General features: G+C 32.5%; 2 protein-coding genes and 1 pseudogene across 3 annotated transcripts; all 3 read right to left on the bottom strand.

Annotated features, from left to right (window-relative positions):
* Positions 1-2,891: 2,891 nt before the first annotated feature.
* Positions 2,892-7,478, bottom strand: LOC131616452 (potassium transporter 5-like; annotated as a pseudogene).
* A 6,133-nt stretch (positions 7,479-13,611) lies between these two features.
* Positions 13,612-16,709, bottom strand: LOC131616449 (zinc finger CCCH domain-containing protein 62-like). The gene is made up of 9 exons (XM_058887776.1): positions 16,432-16,709; positions 16,239-16,351; positions 15,459-15,573; positions 15,320-15,381; positions 15,127-15,178; positions 14,933-15,044; positions 14,670-14,768; positions 14,454-14,581; positions 13,612-14,336 (listed from the first exon to the last, which is right to left on the bottom strand). Exons 1-9 carry the CDS (start codon positions 16,491-16,493, stop codon positions 13,850-13,852), a joined length of 1,230 nt encoding a protein of 409 aa, XP_058743759.1. The 5' UTR covers positions 16,494-16,709; the 3' UTR covers positions 13,612-13,849.
* A 2,686-nt stretch (positions 16,710-19,395) lies between these two features.
* LOC131616450 (25.3 kDa vesicle transport protein SEC22-1) lies at positions 19,396-24,495 on the bottom strand. 2 transcript variants are annotated; one of them, XM_058887777.1, is made up of 6 exons: positions 24,283-24,495; positions 23,046-23,296; positions 22,316-22,476; positions 22,070-22,216; positions 21,155-21,231; positions 19,396-19,910 (listed from the first exon to the last, which is right to left on the bottom strand). In XM_058887777.1, exons 2-6 carry the CDS (start codon positions 23,231-23,233, stop codon positions 19,827-19,829), a joined length of 657 nt encoding a protein of 218 aa, XP_058743760.1. In that variant the 5' UTR covers positions 23,234-23,296; positions 24,283-24,495; the 3' UTR covers positions 19,396-19,826. The 2 variants fall into 2 exon arrangements, with proteins under 2 accessions (XP_058743760.1, XP_058743761.1); XM_058887778.1 differs by having other exon boundaries at positions 23,046-23,293.
* Positions 24,496-26,011: the final 1,516 nt, after the last annotated feature.

The following is a 26,011-nucleotide window of genomic DNA, read 5'->3' as shown; positions in this document are numbered from 1 at the left end:
TGAAACATGGAAACACATTGCATATATATACACTTCTTTCAATAAAAAGTTGCAAAGTAATTAATCAACATGGTGTTGTTGAGGTGCTGTTGAAGTTTGGTGGCCAAGAGAAGTTTTGTAGCTCTTGGTTGAAAGGAAAAATGAGACCAATTACCAAATGTTAGCAAAAACTAGCCATTACACAGTATTATAGACACACCCACCAAACTCTTGCAACTGATGAATTCTCAATTCTCAAGTGTAATTAATGTTTTTGCCTTCAAGTATAGTATATTTCAATTTAAAATAAAAGCAGATAGAATTACTATCCAGTTTGTTGACTATATATTTGATTGCTTCTCCAACTACTTACTATATTTGGTAGTTGAAACTAGAAACTATTTAGTAGTTATATATATATATATATATATATATATACACACAATTGCTATACAGTTTCAATCTCAAAATAAATCAACAAAAGTTTTAATCTCAAAGCTTTCACAAACAAAAAGAATAAGTTTATAATTCATAAAAATCAAAGTCATGTTTTAAGTATGATTTTCTTTGATTCTAAAGATATTGAAAAATAATTCACTTAGTTTGTTATCCCTCAAAATACACTAAATCCTATTCTAGAAAAAGTGAAGCAAAGGTTTATAAAAAAAAAATAAAAAAAAAAAATACAAGCACCGGTCGTATAGTTGTTATCGTATACATTAATTTGAGGAGTTATTCACTAATTTAAGGGGTTATTCACTACACTTATTGACTTACTCACACATTCTCACCAAATTTTCAAAATATTTTTAAAGTTCGGATTTTAAAATCCAAATACAGCAAAAAAACACGCAATATACAAATAAACAAATATACTGATTTTAAAATCCGGACGCACCCCAACGCACCACAACAAACCCAACCTTAAAATCACAATCAATCAGTATATTTGTTTTTTTGCTCTCACTTGATATGCTCCCATATATATATATATATATATATATATATATATATATATATATATATATATATATATATATATATATATGGGTAAGAAAATTTTTTTTGGTGCCTCTAAAATTATGGGGTCCTGGGCTTCCGCCCCACGAGCCCGTGCTCAGGGTCACCTCTGACAATACTCAACGGGTTTTTAAAATGTCAAGCTTTAACAATACTTAACAAGTTTTAATAAAAAGGGATCAGGCTTTAACAATACAAGGTCAATCGACTAAGAGTAGTTTCACCGGGAATAATTCTCCTCTTAGTACCAAAGTTTTAAAACAAAAAGGTTGGTTTGGTTTTAACAATACAAAACCAAGGGTGAGTTTAAAAAGGTTGAGCTTTAACAATACAAAACCATTTTTAACAAGTGAAAAGCTTTAACAATACTTTAACACAAATAAAAGAGATTTCGAAATGAGTTTGAATACCTTGACAATTTTAGTCAATATCATTTCCATTCCTTTGGATTTTCAACAAACAACTTAAGCAATCAATCAATGGATACCTCAAGTGTGTGTGATAACATGTGTCACAAAAGACAAACAAGTGGTACGATAATCATCAATGATAATGAGCAAGTATGTTTATACCTTTGGAGGGATTCATATATGAATGAATGATGGATGATGAATTTGAAACTCATGCATATGGTTTAGATAAACAAGATGTATACAAAGATAATATAATGGATACAAGTACAAAAAAACAAGGATGGAAATCAACAAGTATATGTACAAGTATAAAAGACAATGATCAAGATAAACAAGTTCATTTAACATGGATAAACAAAGATCAAACTATTTTTTTAATTAGGGTTTTGAAATTAACACCTAAACCTAATTGATTCTTTAGTGATTAAATACCAAATTCTAAAAGAGAATTGGTCTAAGGGTACATGAAAAAGTCAAGGACATGTTATCCCAACCCTAAAACTCTATTCGCAAAAATACACAAGACTGATTTGAAGAAAATATTCAAAAAGAAATTATTTTTGTTGGATTTTTAACACTTAAAAGACATATTTTTGATTAATTTTTAAATGGTAAAATAATAAATATTTTAATTATAATATTAAAATAGACAACATAAATAAACCATACAAAAAAGAACAAATTAAAAAAGTTAATTTTTCTATTTGTTATGATTCTTCCAAGATTTAATAAAAATGAAATAAATTTGGTGTTAAAAAAAAAAGCTTTTGGCTCCCGGTATTGTTAGGATATTGATTTGGGCCTTAGTCCATAGAAGTTGGCTTAGTTAGTATTTCCCATATAAATATAAGTGTATGGGGCAGTAGTTAGGTATGTTATTATTTTTTGTTCTTCATATTAGGGTAGAGTTTGGGCATAGAGAGAATCATCTCTCCTCTGAGGAGCATTTGCTCTGGAATTATAGAGATCAGTCTCTATAATAGTTCTTAATTCAATCAATATTATATTTTCCATTTATCTTAATTTTCAATCCTTATCACATTATATCAAACTTTTTAAAATTTTACCAAACTTTGAGTCTGCTAGACCTCTAAATTACCCAAACCAGGATGTAATCATTATCAAGCTGCCAAAATAATTGAACCATAGTAAAAATCGGCTCAAAGTTTAACCGACTGAACTATCCTATTTGATTTTTAAAACACGGCTTGAAACTCTGACAAAACGTATTGGATTTTTTCTATCTTAATCCAATTCATATTGGCCAATGGATCCTTTGTATTATGTCACAGATAAGAGCTACTATATTCACTATAACTTTACATGCTCAGATTTTCTTAAGGATCAAGAAAACGCATTGGCTTCAGTCTCAGCTCTAACAAGGCTAGCATACAAACCATTTTGAAGTGAAGAAATTAGAGTGTCATGGTTACCATACTCCACAACTTCACCATTTCTCATTACTGCGATTTTATCAGCTTCTCTAATTGTCGATGGTGAGCAACGATTATTGTTGTTGCCTCTTTGGAAACATTCTTAAGAGTTTCTTGGATGTGTTTTTCTGACTCCAAGTCCAGTGTACTGCTGGCTTCATCAAGTAGAAGTACCACTGCTGGCTGCATACATAGCACCTTAGAGTCCAAATACAAGACCATGAAGCTGTGAGCTTTTTAATGATTTTTTCCTTGGTTCTAATAGCTCTTGTATAAGGGTTGTTATCGATTTTTGGACCAATGTTTATGATCAAGTTTATGTAACTTGCACCAAGGGTCAGAAGAGTTACAACAGCTTCAAAGGACACACCAAATCCAACAGCATTGAATCAATGTGTTTGGACCTCGAGATATCAACTAGATAACTTGATTTTGCTATATCAGAAGCACATTTATTATTGATAGAAGTCAAATCTCCATAGTTTATCCATGGTACTTGAGTGCTATTAACAAATCGAAACTATATATTCATCTTTCTTTATGTAGATTAGTTGTATTAATATAAGCTGTGAATGTCATATAACTATAATAAAAAGTATAAAATTTCACATTTGCATAAGCTGTTTCTAAGGTAACAAAATATTACAGGAATATTGTTATTCATTGACAGATTATCATTATCTTAACATTCATAAATGTGGATCACAAATTAAGTAACTTTGCATTATTACAGATAAACCAAATTAAGTGGAAGCAGCCTGAACTATAAATGATTTGTTATGAGCAGTAAATAAAGAGGTCCTGCATAAAGTTGATTATCCTGGCACACCCTAAACTAGAGCTGAAAGACAAATAAAATGTTACTAAAAATCTATAACTAATTCCTTATTTAACTACTAGCTTAATATGATAAATCTTCATTCCATGTTCATCAAATTGCATAGGTCATTCCGATATTTAGAAGCCTCTTCCTAGGGATAGCCATCAATTCATCCCTTTGCTGAAAGTTTCTCCACAAAAAGTTGTATACATTGACTACAACTTTCTTGATGATTGATGAGTTTTCATCTATCACCTCAGTCTCCGCTACCATATAAACCACTCCCTTCTCAAAAGCATCATCTAAAAAATTTGTCTCATTGTCTATTCCTTCAACCTCACTCACTGATTTAACGGAGTCTGTTTCTTCTTTATTAGCAACTTGCTCACACACTTAGGTCTCTTGCTCAACCATGATAATGAACTCCTTTTAATATTTCACCAAATGAGACTCAAAATCCATGGAATCCCCGATTATATCGTTGTAACCACTCCTTACAATGCAACGGAAGATATTCCATTCTCTTGGCTCTACTTGTCAAAACAGGAATCTCTCTTTCATATCAACTCTACTCACTGGAATTGTTTGGATGGATAGGAACATAACAACAGAATGTCAGCATGGTACGTTGGCAAATAAGTGAGGAAATATTGAAGGAATTACCTCTACATGCTCAAAATATAACACTCCAATTCCAGACAAGCGATTCGGGTTCAAATCATTAACCAACTTTTTTAAATCCTCAGAGTGAAATAACTGCACATGCAATTGAAAAAAAAGATCAATGAAACTTGAAACTATTCCTTGCGGTCAAGATTAAAATTTTATACAAACAATAGAAATGAACATAAAAAAGTGAAAGTGAAGGTTAACCTGTCATAGGTGGAGTGAAAATCCCATCACCAATAACCATGGTAGTTACCAGTATGGTCATGAATAAAAGGAAAACACGATCAAAATAACTATTTTCGAGTTTTTGATTAATTTGAGTGTGTTTCCAATTTGTAACTAGAAAGCACCATGTCCTCTTGTTGCTGATTTGGATTCAAACCCACTTAAGCATGTTTACACACTGAAAAATAATATAAAAATATATCATTATTTAATTTACTTATGTACAATTTAGAAACTCTTTAAGAATTTACCTACAAATATTTGCTTAAATAATCAAATAAAATATAATAAATTGACTTATCATACCATCGGAGTGGAAAGACCAAGATATTATAAAAAATGATGGATAATATTTTAAAAGTATTCACCAATTTGAAGGAATGATAATAGAGGAATCTAGAAAACCAAATTTCAAATAAAGGAAGAGATTTCTTTCCTCACAAATGATTTTAAAATTTCAGATCAAAATCTGTATATACAGGCAACCACAAACAAAAATGAAATAAAGAATTTATGAAAGCTTACCCATTTAATCAAGAAAATCATAGTAGTTGATCAAACAATGCAACGGAAGATATTCCATTCTCTTGGATGTCTCTTTCATATCAACTCTATTCACTAGAATTGTTTGGATGGAAAGGAACACAACAACAGAATGTATGCATGATACGTTGGCAACTAAGTGAGGAAATATTGAAGGAATTCTCTACATGCTCAGAATATAACACTCCAATTCCAGACAAGCGATTCAGGTTCAAATTATTAACCAACTTTTTTAAATCCTCAGAGTGAACTCTATTCTTTAATTCAAACAAGTACCTCTCTCTTTGGATATAAAACCTAATTCTCATCATTAGAGTGAAGAAAACTGCAGATACTATAGGAAGGAAACCACCTTCTTTGAACTTTTCCATCTGGGCTGATAAAAAACAAGCTTGATGCTGCCAAATGGTACAACAAACAAAGCTACTTGCCATATTTTCTTCTTCCACACAATTAGCATCACAGCAGAAACCAAGAAAGTTGTTATTGTCATATCACAAATTATTGCTACCCCTGTATCAAACATAACATTATATTGTCAATTTGTCATTAAATTGTGAATTTGTGATATAAAACTAATTGTGTATGAGTGAGAGAGATAATTTACCATAAGCATTACTGAGTTTTTCGGAGCTTCTGAAGGTAGTAGTAATCACAATATATGTTCTGTGATATAAAACTAATTGTGTATGAGTGAGAGAGATGACTTACCATAAGCATTACTGAGTTTTTCAGGTAGTAGTAATCACAATACACGCGAACATCAACATATAGTTGATTTCAGGAATATACACCTGGCCTTTATGTGTAGTCGACGTGTGTGCTACCTTTACTCTTGGGAAACAGCCCATACTCACTGCTTGGGATACAATAGAAAACTCCGCTGAAATTATAGCTTGGCTTCCAATGATGGCAGCAACAACAGCTATAATGAATGTCGGCCAATACAATGGACCTGCATAAAAAGAAAGAGAAAAAACAAATTAATGATGGGAGTCCGAGAAAGCCATGAACAACTAGGAGATCAATATTATATGTACCCGGAATGCATACATAAAAAACATTTGACACAGCCTCAGGGAACCTTCTAAGGTATGCCGCCTGTCCACTGTATGCCGCCAATATTGCTGGAAGTGTAATCACAGAGAAGCTAATCTGAAAAGATACCAACAAGTCATTAATATTTCATTTACATTATTTCTACTAATTTTTTAGAATAAAATCACGTGCTTTCTGCATTATAGTATAAAAACAAACTCAATTTAATTAACACTTACTCTAATGGCTCGCACACTAAAGTGACCCAAATCAACGAACATGGCCTCACATCCTAGAATTATACATGAATAAACTAATTAGAATAATTATCGGATAATATAACTAAAAAAAAATTAGTTGAGATGTAAATTATATTTAAGATATATAGAAATACACCACCTAACGACATCCACGCTTTTTCCCCGTCCCGTTGAAAGTAATCAACAATGTATTTCGGGTTGAAAGTAATCATATTTAAATAAATTATAAATACCAGTTTCCCGGATTAATAAAAACCACACGGTTAAGATTGTAGCAAATGAAAAACCAATTTTGTCTGTACCAAACTTTTGCACACAAAATAGGAACAGCAATATCACAACAGTGATCCCCACAGTAACAATAAAGCAACATTATATATACATAAAATAATAAAATAAATATGAAAATAAAATATAATAAATTGATTTATCATACCATCGGAGTGGAAAGACCAAGATATTATAAAAAATGATGGATAATATTTTAAAAGTATTCACCAATTTGAAGGAATGATAAATACAAGATAAATCTAGAAAACCAAATTTCAAATAGAGGAAGAGATTTCTTTCCTCACAAATTCTGTACCCTGATTATAAAATTTCAGATCTAAATCTGTATATACATACAACCACAAACAAAAATGAAATAAAGAATTTATGAAAGCTTACCCATAATTTAATCAAGGAAATCACAGTTGTTGATCACACAAAGTGTTGAATGCGATTATAATAGGAAGAGAGTAAGTTCATCATTGAAAGGGAGAATAGGAGAGGAGTAAAAAAATTTCTAGACATTACTTCTTCACAGCTTTTGATTCGGTGAGTTGAGTGGATTCAAGCATGTGTTTGGATTTTGTAAGCCATTTCTCGCGTCCCAAGACATTTTTGACGTGAAAATTATGTGAAAAAGCTGAAGCTCCAAATTGGAGTGTTGAAAAAACGTACGTCTAGGCTATTGGAAGCGTAAAAGCAAAATTGGCAAAATTGAAAACTTATTTAAATTACTAGGACTATATGACAAACACAGGGCAGTGTGATAATTTGGTCCTATACTGCTATTTTTGCAATTTTTGCAGCTTTGGGTTTCAATTCAAAATATAATTGAGAAATACGAAGTTTGTTTTATTTATCTTATTATATTATTAATAGTAAAGGTGGTTTTGTAAAACTCACGTGAACATTTTATAAATTTAATGTACCAATGATTTTTAAAATTCTAGTAGATGTCTTAAAAATAAAGAACAATATCAGTATCGCTTCTAGAAATTTTGGCTGGTGGGGGAAAAAAAAATTGTAAATATTGTCTAAATTTTTATATAATAATAACATAAATTTACCTTACATGAAATTTATATGCAAATTATATTTACTTTTTTATAGATTTTAATATTCTAAAAAAATATTTAATAATGTTTTACTATCAACATAAACAAATATTTTATGTGTTTTAAAAACTGAACCGGACATCAAACTAGTGAGCGTATTTGGTCATTGATTTATTGGTTGAATAATTGGGTCACTGGTCGAACTGCGTATTAAACCGAATTAAATCGGATAACTCGGTTGAATAGATAGATCGTTATAACAAAACTATATAGAGATAAAATCTGTCAAACCAGATGATTCAGTCTCTACAAAATATAAATAACACTTAAATTTTCTAAAAATATCATATCATAAATAAATTCACAAGTTCATGATTTAAATTCAAATTTTAAACATATGTATCACACATGATAAAATAGTACAAAATTACAAAATATAATTGCAATAAAGTTTAATCGCAACATAATTTAATTGAATAATTTATAACAAAGTACCTCTATTTTCTACTAAATTTAATTTTAAGTTTAAGAAATGAAAGATTGTTTCAATGTTGGGATCTCCTTCAATATCAAAATCATCTGCAACAAAATCAACCGCATTTGCAACATCTTTATTTTTACTTTTTATTTTTTATTTTGTCTCTTTTATTTATTTTTTATTTTTCATTAAAATAATCAAAACAACTTCGTTTTAATTATTTTAAATAAAAAAATTAAAAAACCATTTAAACTGCCGCTTCAAGAAAACTGTCGATTTTGACTAGTTCACACCGATTCAACGACATATCCAATCTAGCAATTGAATCAGCCTAGTTACCTGGCCGGTTCCCGGTCCCACCGATCGGTCCAATGCAATTTTTAAAACACCGATGTCACAATCAAATATGTTCTTGAATTTTGCAACGCCTCACCGACAACGCCTTCTTTATCGCTCATATTTCGGATCAATTGCTCATTTATTAGATGTGATGTCCCTTCTTCGAATACATCGCCCATTTATGGGATAACACACCCGAAACAAAAAGTATAGGAAGTGATGTATCCCTAGTTTACAACGGTGTGGAAGAAGTCAAAGAAAAATTAACCACGCTCTCCTGAATAATTAGAAATTAACAAGTGGTTGCTACTTCCTTGACGCTTGGAATACACACTCAAAAAATTCCTATAAATACCTCAACTTAAAGGTTGAGAAGAGGGGAGGTATATAACCTTTGTCGGGGACCTTGGAGTGGTCGGATGGTGTATGGAGTTTTTGGTTATTGTTATTCATCGAAGCTCTAGGCTGGAAGCACTTAGTTCTCTGAAACTGTTTATTGGGTTGGACGGTGTCTGAGTTATCATGCATTTTCCTGCTGATGTGTGCTGGGTGACCGGATTCTCCGAGGACGTAGCTCGAGGGTAACAGTTGAAACTTGAGCTCGCCCAATTGCTTTACCCAACTCTTCGTCCAATATTCTTCAAACCCTGGCGTAACCCTAGACCTGGATCTGAAATCCTTTCCTTTTCTATTCTACAAAGTTCTCGAGGAAATTAGAGATCTTGATAGCGGGATATCGAGGTAGAAATATTAACTAAATCAACTGCGACAGATCTTTGTGTTTGCTTTTGAAAGCTCTTTATTTTGAGATTTAAGGGAGCCGTGAGCGGTGAAACTGAAAAAGTGAATGTGAGTTACAGAAAGTGTTGGAAACAAAGGCTGGATGTGTTTTCCGATTCAGTAGCCTAAGAAGGTTACAAATTGGAAAATCAAAAACTAGATAAGAAATTATGAAAATCATAGGAATCGAAAGTCGTTTCCCACATACGACGCTATTGTTCTATTCGGAAATTTGAAATGGATGTTCTAGCTCCACGAAGGAACCAAAAATAAAGAGAGTTGGATAACTGTTTATCTTTAACGGTGGATTTGATATCCTTTACGGTGCCAGAGGGTAGACTTGCATGGTTAGCACTCTAACAACCAAGTCATTTCAAGATTCAAAGACTATGTACCTTGCTTTTTGCATGTGGACTATTTTTATACTTTGGGTCGAGTAAAGTGTATTTAAAATGGATTGGGCTTGGTCATTTGAGTCTTTGGTCGTTCCGAAATAGAACCCAGGCGTCAAATTAAGGTACATACATAATTCTTTGAAATTATATCTAACATTCACCAAAGACTATGTACCTTGCTTTTTGCATGTGAACTATTTTTATACTTTGGGTCGACTAAAGTGTATTTAAAATGGATTGGGCTTGGTCATTTGACTCTTTGGCCGTTCCGAAATAGAACCCAGCCGTCAAATTAAGGTATATATATAATTCTTTGAAATTATATCTAACATTCACCGACTAAAACATCAGAATATTTATAAGTATCACATTCTTCTTTATTCAACCAATGCGACAAGACAAATGAGATTTTGAGCCCCAAAATTGTAAATACTTGACATATTCATCAACAAGGGAAGTTTCCTCATTGGAAGGAACGTTTGCGTCGTATGTGGAAATGAAAGATAACATTCAAACCACTTTATCAAAACATCAGGAAATGGAAAAATAGGGAAGAAGCATAACCCGCAATTCTAACTGTTTGGGGTCTCTGACTAGCGAAATCATGAGGAGTTTAGGAAGTCAAGTCCAACCTCCTAAGATAGTGGAGGCGCATGTAATTCCTCTCATGGATGGTGACCTTTATACTTTTGAGGAGGAAAAAATATATCAACATCAGGAAGGGAATAACATGAACCTCATGACCTGCTTTGGGGGGAAGCAACGATGAAATAAAAATTTACAAAAAAAAAAATTACTTGTGCCGGTGAACAGACAATCCATGGTTTTAGCGCTCCATGATGACTAGCTCAAAGAATCTAAGTTCCAAATAAACATCATTTTCAACCTCCTAGATTCAAGGACGATGTAGTTACAAACCAAGAAGATGACTCTTTTTGGCATCGGAGAGTGCGGGGTCATCAAAGGTGAAGAAGTCATTCACTCCATCTGGAAGGCATTCTCTTCTAAGCTCTAGGAAAAAAACTAGATGGTCGTGACCCCGAGGTTTTTGTTGTCGAAGAACTTCTCGTTCCTCATCCTTTGATGATTCATAAGAGGAGGAAGAATTCTCATTCCGCAACGCCTTTAGCAGAAAGATCAACAAGTAACCCATCAAAAAGGAACTCCAAAAGCAGTTGGAAATGGGAACTTATGATGGGATAACTGTCTCTGACGAGCACACGTAATTGGTCGATGTTCTTCTACATTTTCTTATAGCAAAGAGCCTTGAAAAATCAAAATTGCTCATCATCACTCTGAAGGAAGGAGTCATGCCTCGTTTGAAGGGCTAAGGAACATGTCCATTAATTCGTGGGGCATACTTTATAGATGGTTATCATTGCATTTCATGACATTCCGAAAACAGCCCAAATAAGTGAAAAGCTTAAAATCAATACGACAAGAGAAAGACGAGACAATGTGATCTTACATAATGATACTAGTGAAGAGTGCTAATAACAAGATGAAGAAATACCTGTTAAGTCTCTAACCGAGATTTAAATCTAGCATGTTTTGCTGAGAGTGATACGACGATAACTAGTGTGATTTTTATCCTTTAGAGATTGGTTGTTTGTGAGGTTTTTTTTCCCTTTTATTGTTTTGGGGTTACCTTTGCTTAGTGATTTTTCTTGTTGTATCCGCTTCCTGTACTTTTTAGGACACTCTCTTCTTTCTCTTCCTCCCTCCCTCCATTCCACCCTTTCCCTCTCTCCTAATGTCAATTGAAAAAAGTGTTTGAGTGAGAGTTATAGACATTCATCTTTTTCAAATAGGGATGAAACAAAATATCATTGTTATATGAATATATCCAAACTCCTAATTTTATATACTCAATACTCCAAACTAATTTTGTAACACCTTTACTCTAGATAACAATTAATCTTATAAAATACAATATTCTAATTATAAAATAGAAACAAAATAAAAGCAACATAGCAACCAAAACTTTTCCAACACTGCTCAATTTTCTATCCCTCATGAACAACTAATAACTACAAAGAAGTTGTCAATCTATACAAACCTAACATTAGACAATCAAATCTAAACGACAAACTGGACAAGTAGATTTTCCTCCAAGTAACCAAGAATTCAAACATGAAATATGAAAATCATGTGCACAAGCTCCAAAAGATTGAATCAACTCCCCTTTCTGAAACTCTTCCATGCAAATAGGACACTCCATAGTTTCATCACCATCGAAACTTGTAACCGAAGGCAACGCTCTTATCGCCAATCCACCGATCTCTGCCATTGTGTCAAAAGACATATTCACTTGTGCATGTGGTACATAGTGTTCCCTCATAGACCATGCATTTCTTCTAATTGATGGAAAATCTCTCCTTTCATGTAACTCTTGTGAGTTGATATTTGTTGATGCAAAAAGGTTTAGTATACATTGAAACAGCAATGATGCAAATAATAAAGAAATCATATAAATTAATGTAGCCCAGAAATCATGCAAAAATGGCACGGGGATGACTAAGATAATAGTTGTGAACAACATACACCAGAACTTTACCATTCTGACATAAACATTCACATGAGGATTGAAGAAAATTGAATGGCATTAGAGAGTAGTACAAGATATTGAGAATAAATTGAATTGAATATAATGGAAAATAGAATTATTGCTTTCATATGGGAAAATCTTTTATTTCTAATATTGTAAAGAAAGAAAAGCTTTTACTTTTTGATTGAGCTTTGAATATACATAACTCTTATGATATTGCTAAATAAGTGCAAGAGATTTTTTAACAAAAAAATTTAAAATTCAAATATTTTGTAATCAATATATGAGAAGTGATAAATGGTATAAAACTTTGTATACTCATAAGTCGTTATTTTTTATTAAAAATATATGAGAAGATTTTTTTTACTCAATATATGAGAAAATTTCAACTAAAATAAGTATTTTTTTCTTTTGATATATGAAAAGATTTTTGTGACTAATTTCAACCAAAAGAGTGTTTCTTCTTAAGTATTTTCTTCTTTATTAAAAATATATGAGGAGTTTTTTTTTTTACTAAAGATACTCATGTTTATTTTCTTCTTTAATATTTTTTGTGTACAATTTTCTTCTTTAATATTTAAGAGAAAATGGGTGATGCACTGTGCACTACCTTTAACCTCAATATTTAAATAAAGTATTTCTATAACAAAAACAAAAACAATTAAATTTCAACAATACCTTAAAAATTTTAAAAGATTTAGGTGTTCCGGAGAATCATTTCCTCTCAATCTATTTTAGATGAGATTCCTATATAAACGAAAGAAGAATGAGGTGAAATATGACTAATTGACAAACGGATCCGCGAATAAGTTCGAAAATCTGTTAGTATCGATATATGTCAGTTTTCTCCTTCTTTATTTATCACTTGAAATTTTAAGGCAAATTACAACAAATCCTATCACATGCATGGCCCCTTATAAGGAGCTATGTTGGAGGAAATGCACGACTCCTTTATGTTGGTTCGAGACTTTAGATAATGGGATTGGTGGACTGAAAATATTCAAGAAACTTTCAAAAAAATGTTAAAATGATTGAATAAAAGATGAAGATTTTTATTGTAGACAAAAGTGTTATCCGGATAATAGGAGAAGACCTTGGAATTTGAAGAGGGGAGTCATGTATGATTGAAAGTAACCCTTAATCTAGGAGTAAGGAAGGCCTTCAAAACAAAGAAACACAAACCACACTATATAAGAGTCTTCAAGGTTAGTGTTCGTTGACATTACCACACTGATTGTCATATTTCAACTCAAAAAGTACATTCTAGCTCCTTTCCTACATATACAAATTTTTCTCTTGTGAAATCCTATTTTGAAATTTCCAAACATATGTAAAATAGTGTTGCAATAAAATAAGAACTATTAATTCAACTGTTGTAAAGGAAAACCACAAAAACAAATGTACTACTAAGATTAAGAAAGTAGATTAACTTTTTAACTGTAAAATAGAAAATTTAGTTTTAATACCAAAATATCTATCCAGAGAGAGGATAGACCACAACATGTGTAGTAGAGCAAAATTTAATACCAAAACATCCATGAGAAGTCACTAAAAACTTTCAGTTCATGATTTCCCTTAATCTCTCTAACCATGCAAGAACTTGCAGTTATCTCCAAAATGGCATCTTCCCCTAGCAAAATGTCTACAAAACTGTTTTTGCAGATAGCTTTTTCGGTTTGGAAGCCCTGCATGCATGTGATTTGCATTCGGCAGACCTGCAAAAATATGATTCGCACTTGTCAAAGGCTTCCTTGGATGAAAATTTCTCTCTGCAAAGTTGTTTGTTTCAACAATGGAAGGATGGTTTCTCTCGATGCTAATCGGTTTGTCTCTGAAATCGTTGACAGCAGAATGGCAGTTTGCACTAAAAGTCGAGTTTCCTGAATTTCTGAACTGATTAGATCCCATTGCAACAGTTCGAGAATCAATTGATCGAACATGCTGTTCAGTTACCGCAGCTGGTTTAGGTACAGTTGAAGATGTTGAAGTAATGAATACATTTTTTGTTTCTCGAGGTTGATTTTGTGAATGTGTTTGGAATTGGTTCTTCCCAGAAGCCTTTTTGGAGATCCTGAAAGTGTAAATTGCAAGGACATGACGTCATTTTGCAAACATATAACAGTGAATGTTCATAATGATAGAAAACTTGCTAAGCAAGATACTTCAAATCTAAAATCATAGGAGGTACCTATTTTCCTTCATTGATTTTCTCAGCTCCTTTTCTTGTATCCTAGCTTCCCTATCTGCCCTAGCAACGAATCCCCGAGAGTGTTTTTCCATTAACATATTCCGCCTTTTCTCTTCATCTTCCCATCTCTGAAATAAAAGACAACGATATTATGAACGTGGAAAGAACAACACAATGATATCAAAAGAAAAGGAATATGCTGCACAAATGAGGAACCTGTCTCAAAGTCTTCAACCGATAAAGGTTTCGACCCTTTATCAGTAGAGGATGAAGGGGAGGTAGAGGCTTCTCTCCCTTGCTCCATAGCACTTCAATCTGTATCCGAAAAGGAAAGTAGATGCATAAGAATGAAAAATGGTTCAAACATAGACTCCGTAAATGATTGTGTGACATTCACAATTCTATTTCGCAAATAACTAACTCGGCATAAGAATAGACTCTATTTAAGAGAAACTATGTAAAAAAAAAAACATCCTGACCGTAAATGTATGCTGTTGTTTGGCAGCACCATAGCTTTCTTTCACTATGCGGCCTGCAACAATCCTTGTGCCACACGGAGGACCGCTGGCACTCCTAGATGCTATGTTGAACCTAAGAAGACCAATTCAGATAAGGAAAATTGAATGATTTTCATTCATTAAGACAAATGAAAAATAACCAGAAATAAGCTTACATTTCATACACATTCTGCTCAAACAAAACAACATCACCGGTGCATGCGTCACCTGCATAAACCAAATTGTTTTCAGATTTTGAAGGCTGGGATAAAAAAAAGATAAGAAGGCCTGTAGAGTTTGTAAACGGTAATTTCCTTTGGAAATTTTATATCAAATCAACATATGGTAGAAAATTATAAGCATGCTCACCTTTACAATTCAAAACAAAGCTATGAGGCGGGTATTTTTTCTCCCCTCCACTATTTATAATCCTGAAAATCTCACATTATCAGATAAATCGTACAGTTATTAAAAAAAACACAAGTTTCTTTACACAATAAATAATTACTCTTGATGTTCCTTTATACGCTGGATAAGTATATCTTTATTTCCAGTTAACCTCAAACCATTCTTCTTCAAATACACCTTGCATTGGTCCACTTTCAGTTTCTCTAGCAATCCATCTGTAAACCAAAAACAATGAGAGAAACGACCTTGAACATCTTTAATTTAAGATTACCTAAAAATCAACCTCCTTATGCATACATAGCTACTCAAGAAGTTCTATCTCGGTATGTGAAATTACCTGGACTTATTTACTTGCATAAACACTTGCGAGAATGTTAGAAAAAAACTTGTGAAAACAACTTTCAATCAACAGTTTTTAGCCTATTTCCCTCGGCACTCTACACGATAACTTATGAAAACAGCTTATAACATATCCATAAACACTTATATGATTAATTTGTTTGTCTAAACAAAGTCTAACTACTCAAGGCTTGTTGCATAAGGTCATAGATAATAATCTGGGGTTTGTTTGAATTGACTTGTTTTAGTTTTTCTATTCTCATAGGCATTAATAACCATTTGAGAGAACTTATCAAAACATCTTATGACATGTTCATAAGCAGTCCAAGATCGCCCATAAAAACTGCTTAGAGCTTATAAGAAAAAAATTGACTTTATTTTATCTTTTGTCATAGTAAATAGCTTATGCATAAGCAATTATATAATAAGTACTTATCCTATAAGCGCTTAATTAACTTGCATATCCAAACAGCACCATAATAACAAAGCAACCATCTTACAATACCCAAAAAGAGGAATCATGAAGGGAAAGGAGACAGACCCTTTATTAACTTCTGAACTAGTTCAAAACTTTCATCATCAACAGAAACTGCACCGATCTTAACCACTTCCGAACTCATCTCAGTAGTAGCCATACCCTTATCATCAACTATGCTGAAAACACCAAATTAACAATAAATAAAGCGTAAAAATCAAATTTTGAATGATGAGGTAAAATGGGGTTCTGATATTACCGATTTTTTGCGTTGTTTCTGAGTGAGAGGTTGGAGAAGCTTCGATGGGTTTCTTCGAGCATTTCGAAATCGGGGTCTTCTTCTGAATCGTCCCATTCGGAACTTGGGTTGGATCCTTCACTGTCGATGATGATTTCTTGAAACTTGATTGATGAATCTTTGGTAGCCACTGAAATGAATGGGTTCAGAGTCTCGACAGCAGAAGAAGAGTGTGTGTAAACTTAATAGGGTTGTTGACCGTTGCAGATTTAAAGGTTTGAATTTTTCACACAACTATCACAAATTTTAAGACAGCAATTTTGCTTAGATATTTTTTTACAAATTATAAAATTGAAAGTTAAATTAATTAAGGCTTCTTTCGAGTGGTTTTCTATTTTGACATTTTTAAAATTAAAATTAGCTTTTGTTTTAAGTTTTAAATTTTTCAAAAATAAATTCAAGTTTATTTTTGAGTTATAAAAATTTCAATCAGATGCAGAAGAAATTACAACAACGACTTCATATGCACGTTAAGCCACCTAGAGATGCATCAAAAAACTATGGGAGTGATCGTTGCCAAGATTAGGATTAGATATAGTTAGATTGTGTGATAAACAAGTTTGTCAATGGTTGTAGATTGAATGCTAGAAATGACGACAAATGTATGGTAGTTGGAAATGCCAAAGTGGTGGAGTAGAGTGATTAAAGATCCTCTGTATTAAAGAATAATCATGTGATGGACTGAGAATTATGGTAGACGGTCCAGGTTAAACCAAGTAAGCTTTGAATGGATCGACTTAGTTATTGAATTGCTCATCCGATAGTGGAGTGAGATAATAAACAATTGATAGAGTAATCGACGAGGAAGCGAGTTCGCTTCGAGGAAGGAAAAAATTACTCCAAGTAATGTGGATCTAAACGAGCTAGTGCAGTATGTAACACCCAAGGCCTAAGAAGGCGAGGGGGTGGTTGCACCGCATGAAATCAACATCAACTATTAAAAGAGAGTAGTGCATGATTTATGAATGATCGATTGAAGGTAGAAGATAAGTGGGTGAGAATTCTTGGGAAATAAGTGCTCAATTTTGTGACAAGAAAGGGAGGAAATTGTGCATTGATCAAGCCTACATGCACATGGAAGGAAGTAAGTTCAAAGCTTGGATTTTGGGGATTTGTATGGAGAAAGAAAGCAAAGAAGAATTATAACCATCATCAACATATTCAAATGTGGGTTTCCTTTCTTAAGATTCTTATTAGGTAAGAAAGGTTAGGTGGATAATCCATAACACCTTGCATGTAATGAATTAGATGAATCCATATGTTAATTCATAAATGTTGGTATGAAACCCTGAAATTAAATCAACTACAGACACAAACTACCCGCATTCACGCATTCAAGTTATTATTGATCGTCCGATCATGATCTGATGGTTCAGTAAAATACACATTTTAAATTTTGTTTTATAATTTTAAATATCAAACTTAAATATTTACCGTTTGATTTTGATCAAAAGACTACCAGCATTCCAATTGTGTGAATGCGTAATTGGCTGACTGTAGGGAAACCTGGTCCGAAAATCCTAGGTTATATGATCATGTTGATTGAATTGATCGTGTACCATGGCTTGAAATAGTATGTTTATTCTGGGTTTTTATATTCAAATTAGAGGATTTGTATGGATATGATCATTTGAGATAATTAGGTTGATTTTAAAACGTTCAAAATTGATAAATGGAGGAAATTGACTATTGAATTTGTGTAGATATAGTGTCAATAAAGTGCCCATAACTTCTATATACATAATTTAAAGATGAAAGCAAAACCATTAGAAACTATACAAAACTAGCACAACATAGACTCTAATTTGATTTATTTTAGTTATGGTATGACTAAGAAAGATGAACAGTAAGTTCAGCTACTTATTTGAAATGCTGAAACTCGAAATCTAGGAACTAAGTATTATTCTCATAACTCAAGATGCTGTGGTCCTTTAGGTTTGAATCCTAAACCATTAGAAAGTTCACATATTTTGCATAATTTAGACTCTAGAAAACTTAACTTTGTTATGCTGATTCATTTACCATTAAGTGATACTAAATTCCCTATATATTAGATTCAGGAAGTGTAAAAGGAAGTGTCAAATTGCATTAAGTAAATTATGAGCAATATTAGATACAAATTGGATGAAACTTCCTGGCATGTTTTTGTTCATGTTCATTTTGTTTTGCCAAAGAAATCCAATTGGTCTATTAAACTATAAAACAAAAATTGTATTCTTAATCTAAACATTCAACTTTTTTGGAGAAGGTTTGTTTACTTGATTTGGATACCGTTTGATATTTTAATTAATTAGTCGAAGTTGATGTATTTCTAGTAAAACAAGACTTTGGAATATGGTTACTTTTATTGTGGTTGACCAATGTTAGTGTCACAAAGGGGTATAAATATGGTATAGGCATTAACTAGAAAATGTTTATAATCATGATTGTGTGTGTACTTAGTAAATGACAACGAAATTTGAACAGGGTAGCCTAGAATTTTCTTAGGATCTTCTAATTTTCATTTATATACATTTCTCTACCATTCTCTTCATTTATTTTCTCTCATCTTTGTCCTTACATTTAAACATCATTTCTCCTATTTATTCCAATTTAGTCTAAAGCCCCTTGACATTTCCAGTCTAATAGAGTCATAGGATCCATATCTGGTATAGTACAACATATCCAGAACAGTTTTTCAGTTTCATTTTAACTAAGACAAGCACAAGGTGTTCCTCTTTTTCCAATTTGTTTTGCTAATGTGTATCTTCAAATGATAGTTGAAATGAATCAGTTACTCAAAAAAGTGAGAATGGGTTCAAACTATACATCTGTATATCAATCAACATATATAAAGAAAAGAAAAAGAAAGCTAGATATAGGATCCAATAGATCTTGATCATTGCATTATTTGTAAGTAAACTCTATAAACGATATTGCAAAAGATTTACCATTCTAAAACATTCCTCGCTAACTCATTACAGTAACCATACAAAATGCAGTTCTACTTCAGGTGTTCAAATAAAGGGGGGACAAAATATATAGGGGAAATATATAACTTTTTAACACAATAATCCTGAAAATTAATTGGGTAGTAAGAAGAAATGTTTATATGCATCCCCAAGGGGATCCAATTTTCTCATGTTTCAGCTCCTTAATATAAAGGTAAAAGTTTTCTATACCAGAAAGTCAGATCCAGATCCACCCTTTCTCAGAAGTAACACAGGATTTTTTTTTTTCATAATTTGTCTACAAAAAATAGACATCACCTAGTTTATGTAGGGTTCCCACAAAACTGAGCAAATTTTGATAGTGGTATATGAGGAAGACAAGCCATAGCCACACAATCCAGGTTTACCACGTCATGCTGAGCACGATCACCAAATTTTGTTCTTGAGCCAGAAAAGCAGAAAGACAACTCCAAAAACAATAGCAACAGGGGCCCATTTTCGAATTAGAGCCTGCAGCAAATATTTCATTTAAAGTTATAAATATTCATAATGCTGGCAAAAACTATAACCCCAAATATATAAGGCCAGCAGATTTTAAATAGTTCGTCAAATCCTAACACTAGGCAGGATTATAATCTCTATCAACTTATTTTATCATTACTAACATACAAGGCTAACATATTTTTATTAAAGACCCATATCATTGGAATAATATACATTGTAAACAGGACTAAGGACTCATACAAAGTAAACAGCAGCCACAATAACTGGAGTTGTAGTAAAAAAATATGCAACTTGTTCAGTTCTTTCTGTTCTCTTTGATTCTATCCTCTTTAGTGGAACCAAAATATAACTCATATTTGTTCTGTTCTAATCTGTCTATTAAATACTATTTAAGAAGTCATGTGTTTAACTTGTGGAATTAGCCTCTTACAAATGCAAGGTAAACTGTTTACAATAGACCAAAATGGACTTGACCCTTCCTTAGAGCCCACAGTGACTGGAGCTTTGTACAACCCGGTTGCCCTAAGATTAAAATAGATCCAAAAATGGAACCCTTCTTTGGGCATCATAGTGACTGAAAATTTATACAGCCAGGTTTTTCTTTTATTAAAGTGGAAACACGTGAAATTATTCAACTTAAGAGGATAGCAAAAATCTTTGACTTACATTTTATTGTAAACTTAAGGAAACCTATTATATTAACCTACACATTATCTACAACTACAAGAGCATTGGCAGTCCGTGGCTCCGTGCAGTGTTCAAGAATTTTTACAAATTAAAAGACTAAATTATCCTATGAATGTTTTTCAATGATAGCCCATCAGGTTATAGTTCTAACTGAACCATTGCTAAAGATTCACCGCTGGGCACACAAACTGAAACTGGCACATAAAAAGTATATTTCAAAGGGAATGCAAATGAAGAATATTTTGAAATAGCAGACAGAATGCATCATGTTTAAAATCCATAAAATATAGACTCTTATATTCTAGCTAATAGAGAGATCACCAAAGGGTAAAGAAAATATCATGTTTCCAAGTTAACTGTTGAATAGTTAACAAAAAATGCATAAACCATAACTGCATGCTTCTATCTAAATTGTAAACAGAAATAGCACGAACCAATTTATAATTGCAGCAGGAAAGCTTCATAGGTTAAATCCAAAATTAACATGCGTCAATGTTCAAATTAACATGTGTCAAGATATAATGTGTCATGTGCATGCTACAGAAAAACTGAAAATGACTAACCTGTCTATTTAAATCTTTGGCCTTGTCAGCATATATGCGAGATTCTGATGATAGGCGACTGGACATTTGGCTGACCTCTGCATATTTGATTTCAAATCATATGTAGAACATAAGCTTCATACATCACAAGGAGGTAAAAGCAGTAAATATACCAACATACAAACAGTAATTGCAGGAGCGTTAGAAGTAGAAATAAGAGGAAACCAACTATCAAGCTCGTGTGGGTGAAAATGTGGAACTAAGAAATTTTAGCAGAAGTTTCTGTTTTTTTTGGAATATATATATTCATTATTTGCTCCAAAAAAAAAAGGGAGATCACATGCATTTGCAGATGATGTTGTCAATATGTAAACACCACCCTATTGGAGAACCATCTTATGTTCTTTCCATTTAATAAGTAGGATAGACTTATATTGCTGTTTTACTGCAGCTGCTCTTTCAAATTATAAGATGGCCCAACATGCCGATAGCCTATTGTTTAACATATTAATTATCCCTTAACTTAATACCATAGCTGCAACTTGAGAAAGAAAAAGTTATGGTCAGGTTAAGGACAGAATTTTGAACATTTCAATTCGACCTTATCAGTTTTGAAGCCAAGTGTTTGATGTGTCAAACTAATATAAATCTGAATTAAGCCCAGTTTACTGTAAGACCAACCAAGTAAGCAGACAAATGTTAGACTATTTTTACATACAGAGCACATATAAGCCAACAAAAATACAGACATTTTACAGATCCTAACCCATGCTTCATTTCTTATGAATGGATTTATTAGAATTATATCAATCAGGAAAACCCAACAGCATTGGATGCATATATAGTAGAGGCCTATATTTTGTTCAAATTCTTAAGCAATCAGTAGCTAAATTGCATAAACTGCAATTATTCAGAAAATGCGAAGGAATGACTTACGATCCAACTGTTCACCAACACCAAGAACTTCCTGCACATTTCGAGTCATAATCTGGTGGACTTCATAGAGTTCATCATTCAACTTTGCAATATTGCGCTGTGTATGGGTATCCTGGTAAAGTTTCTTAGTCTTCTGTATAAATGTGTCTATTAAACACTCAAAAGAAAAAAAGGTGAATTAAACACCATATGAAAAAGAGAGGAGTATGCTAAATGGTAGGTGACAGTGCAGGAACTGATATATACCAAACTTTATGAATGCATAAGGTCTGGCAGCAGTCTCGATTTGAGCCCCATTAACACGCTCAAACTCATTTCTGAGCTCTTCAAGATATTGAAATGCTAGTTTCTTAGGGTATGCTCGATCACACATTGTCAAGTAACATACCCGTCCTTCTATAATATAACTTGTTTGTGTCAAGGTCATTTTGGGCTACGAAACTTTTTCAAATAAAATTAAAGCAAAAGAATACTAATTTGAAATATAAATAGACCACAAAATTTCAAGGTAATGAAAACAAGATGAACTCGCAAGGGAAGTAAGGTTTTGGAAAAACCATACAGCACTCCACTTTTCACATGCATAAAATATAAAAAGCCAGCCACCAACTTAATTGTACTCAACTGAGATAAGAGATATCAATCAAAACAGAGTAAACAAATCATGGCTTCTTACAATGAACAAAACTCTAAGATTTGCAGACCTATTCTGAAAATATACATGTTGATAAATAAAGTAATGCCCAGTCAAGCATCTCATTCTGAAGATGGCATTTGGCGGAAGATAACAACACCCAAAGTAACAACAAACTGTAGACATCTCCACAATTCAACAAAATAGCATATCAATCAGTACAGCATCTGATATTTTTATCAACTCACGCAAATATTGCCTACACATTATAATCGCTATACTCAAGCAGAACAATCAAGCAATTCTTACAAGACTACTAGGCATAATATATGAAAAGGATACTGGAAAATGTAAGGACCACTTTCAACTGACATCCTCGACGCCTCATTATGCCCTCTTGATAGATTCTTAAACAAAGCCTTGACTTGCTGTTTGTAAAATTCACCATCTTTAAGATCGCGGCCATCATCTAGTCCTTCAGCCAATGGAAGACCATCAGTAACACGAGCAATCATAGTCAACTTTACCATCTTTCTCAGTTAACAATTTCCCTCTCAAACTCTTGAACTTTGCAACTGAACCAAACCACACTACTACATTACAAACAAAAATACAGTTAAAAGTCAAACCTGATCAGAGAGCTAAAACCCAAACAAAATTTTAAAAGCAAAACACAAATTATTTTCCGTTACTTTCCTTCATTAAATTATTAATCAAAGTACAAAAAACATAATAATTAAGTAATGAACCTATTCCTCATATACACTACCACAAAACAGCATCAAAATCATAAACTTTGGCTCCACGAATGTGACTAAAATGTAAAATAAGAAAATCACAGGTTGATATTTTAAAAAACTCATATATTTTTATAATGTACATATAATATCCACCTTAGATCTGTTAATCAATGGTAAATTGAGTTGATGTCAAATCACTATATCCTTTTTTTTAGCCTAGGTAGTGTAACTACTAGAAACCAAACAAAGCCTATGAAACACAGACACCTCGAACACGATCCGACACTGACACGGCGACACCGGTAATAATTTGAAAAAAATGAATAAATTAAACGTAATTACAAAGTGTCGATGCAGGTGTCTGACACCGATACAGAGACGCATTTTTTCCAGATGTGTCTGTGCTACATAGAACAAAGCAAATTTCTAACTATTAATTTAATTTAACCCTTGTGCTACAATACAAAGTTCAGAAGCTATTCTTTACATTGCAAAACATCAAAAGTAATTTAGCTATGAAAATTGAACCCTTAGAATTCGTTCCCAGTCGATTAGAGACAAAACTAAACGAAAATCTGTAAGAGAACTCATTTGCATCGCGAATTTCAGCACTACGTCATCGTTTCGTACAAAATATACTAGATCTAACAAAACAAAAACGCAACAAAACCTAATTCACGTCATTCAGATCTAGCGCAGTTAAATCATCATCTTCATTTGTATATAACTAACATAGATTAGGTTTTTTTCTCTTCAAATTATGTAATAATGGAAATATCAAGGAAAAGTGAGATTGAAGTAAAGTATTGATGTAAAGAAAAATGTGACAGCGAAGAAACCTGAAGAAGGGAAGTGAGACGGTGGCCGGAGCTGCGGCAGCAATCGGCGGCGATGAAGGTCCAGCCGAGCCGAGCCGATCCGATCGATGAAAGTTTCGGAAGATGTTATGTTTTTACGTTGAATTGAAATGGAATGAAAATGGAGTGTGAGATTGAGAGACTCCAAAAACGCATGCACTTGTTTTGTTGTGTCTTGATTTTTAACTTAGCAAGAAGAGCGTTTCGATTAGTTGAAATGAAAATTGCCACGTGTAATTTTTATGACATGTTAGTCTCCAATAATCTGTTGTCACATGGGCCATGGTGATGATGAAAAAAAGAGAGACATGAAATAAAATAAAAAATCTATTATAAATAAATATATAAAAACTATTAAAGTATTGAAAAAAATCACATATATTCTTCTGAGTTTATGTTATAATTTTTCTGATTTCAGAGTTAAACGGTCTAATTGCACTTTGTTCAATATTATGCATTTAGTATTTATTTCTGCTGATGTGTTATTTCACCATTTTTTTCTTGCAATATTTTTTTTTCAATTTTTAAATTCTAGTAGATTTAGGGCCCGTTTGTTTTGGCTTTTTTAAAAAAATGATAGTGTTACTAAATTTTGCGAAATTTTTTTTTACAAAGAAACTTTTTATAAAAGCTTCAAATGAAAAATCTGTTTGAATAATTATTCTTAAAATGTAATTTTAGGTGTTTCATCTATTTATGGGGAAAAAATTTGGATATCAAAATTTCAAAAAATCACTTAATTTTGAAGCTATTTCAAATAGATTTTCATAAAAATCATTTTTGAAATACAATTTTTTGAAAAAATTATGATTTTGACTAAGTTTTGGTCTTCAATGATGTATGTTTATGTTATAGGATGTCAAATTAAGTGTTTCATTTTAGAAAAAACGAATATAAAAAAACTTGTAATATTTTGAAAAACGGTTTGAGAAAATCTATTTTCAAAAATACAAAGAAAAAATCCATTTTTTTAAAGCTGAAACAAACTGGCTCTTAGTTCTCCATGCAAAATTGAATAAAACTTTTCAACTTTTAATAAATATTTAAATTTTCACTTTGCTTTATGTATAGACAACTCAAAAGTTACATAGAGAATAAGAAGTTGTCTCTCTATTTCTTTTTCAAAACATCATCAATATCTGATAAAAAATGCACAACTATCTGTTTCACTGCCGTCGTTTATATTTTTCTATTTCTGGTCCGCCACCACGAAAGCTTCATCGCACGAGATCCACCACAAACCACCATGCGAAAACACGAAACCACATCGATCCAATCGCCAACTCGGAAAGTGTAGCCGTTGCAAACCATCTATGAATCTGCTCCGATGAGACTTTCCTCTGAAACTCAGATCTCATCACCGAAAACTTCTGCATTCATTTCCATTACATCCACCGCCGTGACCAATTTCAATCATCTATTTGATTCACACAGCAACTTTCCGATTTTGGTATTTAAACTCATTCTCTAATCATTTTCTTTTTGGTTTATGTGTTATTTTAAGAGAGCTGTAAAAACTATTGTTTCTCATTAATTCTATGTTAGAGTTATGATTTAAATAACGGTTATCTAATCTTCGACAACTTTGATTCTAAGACTTTGTTGTTTGGTATGAAATTATTATAAGATATGTTTCTTTTTAAATTTATCAATGTGGATATGACCGATGAAAATGAGAGCAAGATTTCCTTGAAGCTTGCCGGTGGAATTG

This window comes from Vicia villosa, linkage group LG7 (genome assembly GCF_029867415.1).
Source record: "Vicia villosa cultivar HV-30 ecotype Madison, WI linkage group LG7, Vvil1.0, whole genome shotgun sequence".
In the NCBI taxonomy this organism is placed as follows: Eukaryota; Viridiplantae; Streptophyta; class Magnoliopsida; order Fabales; family Fabaceae; genus Vicia; species Vicia villosa.
Note: the sequence above shows the minus strand (reverse complement) of the source record. Positions and strands in the feature narration are given on the sequence as shown.

What these genes read in the sequence shown, in the direction of transcription:
- LOC131616449 (XM_058887776.1), bottom strand. Translation starts at nt 16,493, where the DNA reads ATGCTCGAAGAAACCCATCGAAGCTTCTCCAACCTCTCACTCAGAAAC. An exon ending in GAGCAGAATGTGTATGAAAT is followed by an intron (nt 15,045 to 15,126) that starts GTAAGCTTATTT and finishes TGGTCTTCTTAG; the next exon opens with GTTCAACATAGCATCTAGGA. An exon ending in GGTTGAAGACTTTGAGACAG is followed by an intron (nt 14,582 to 14,669) that starts GTTCCTCATTTG and finishes CTTTTATTTCAG; the next exon opens with AGATGGGAAGATGAAGAGAA.
- LOC131616450 (XM_058887777.1), bottom strand. Translation starts at nt 23,233, where the DNA reads ATGGTAAAGTTGACTATGATTGCTCGTGTTACTGATGGTCTTCCATTG. An exon ending in AGTGGTCCTTACATTTTCCA is followed by an intron (nt 22,477 to 23,045) that starts GTATCCTTTTCA and finishes GACACAAACAAG; the next exon opens with TTATATTATAGAAGGACGGG. An exon ending in CCAAAGATTTAAATAGACAG is followed by an intron (nt 19,911 to 21,154) that starts GTTAGTCATTTT and finishes TATTTGCTGCAG; the next exon opens with GCTCTAATTCGAAAATGGGC.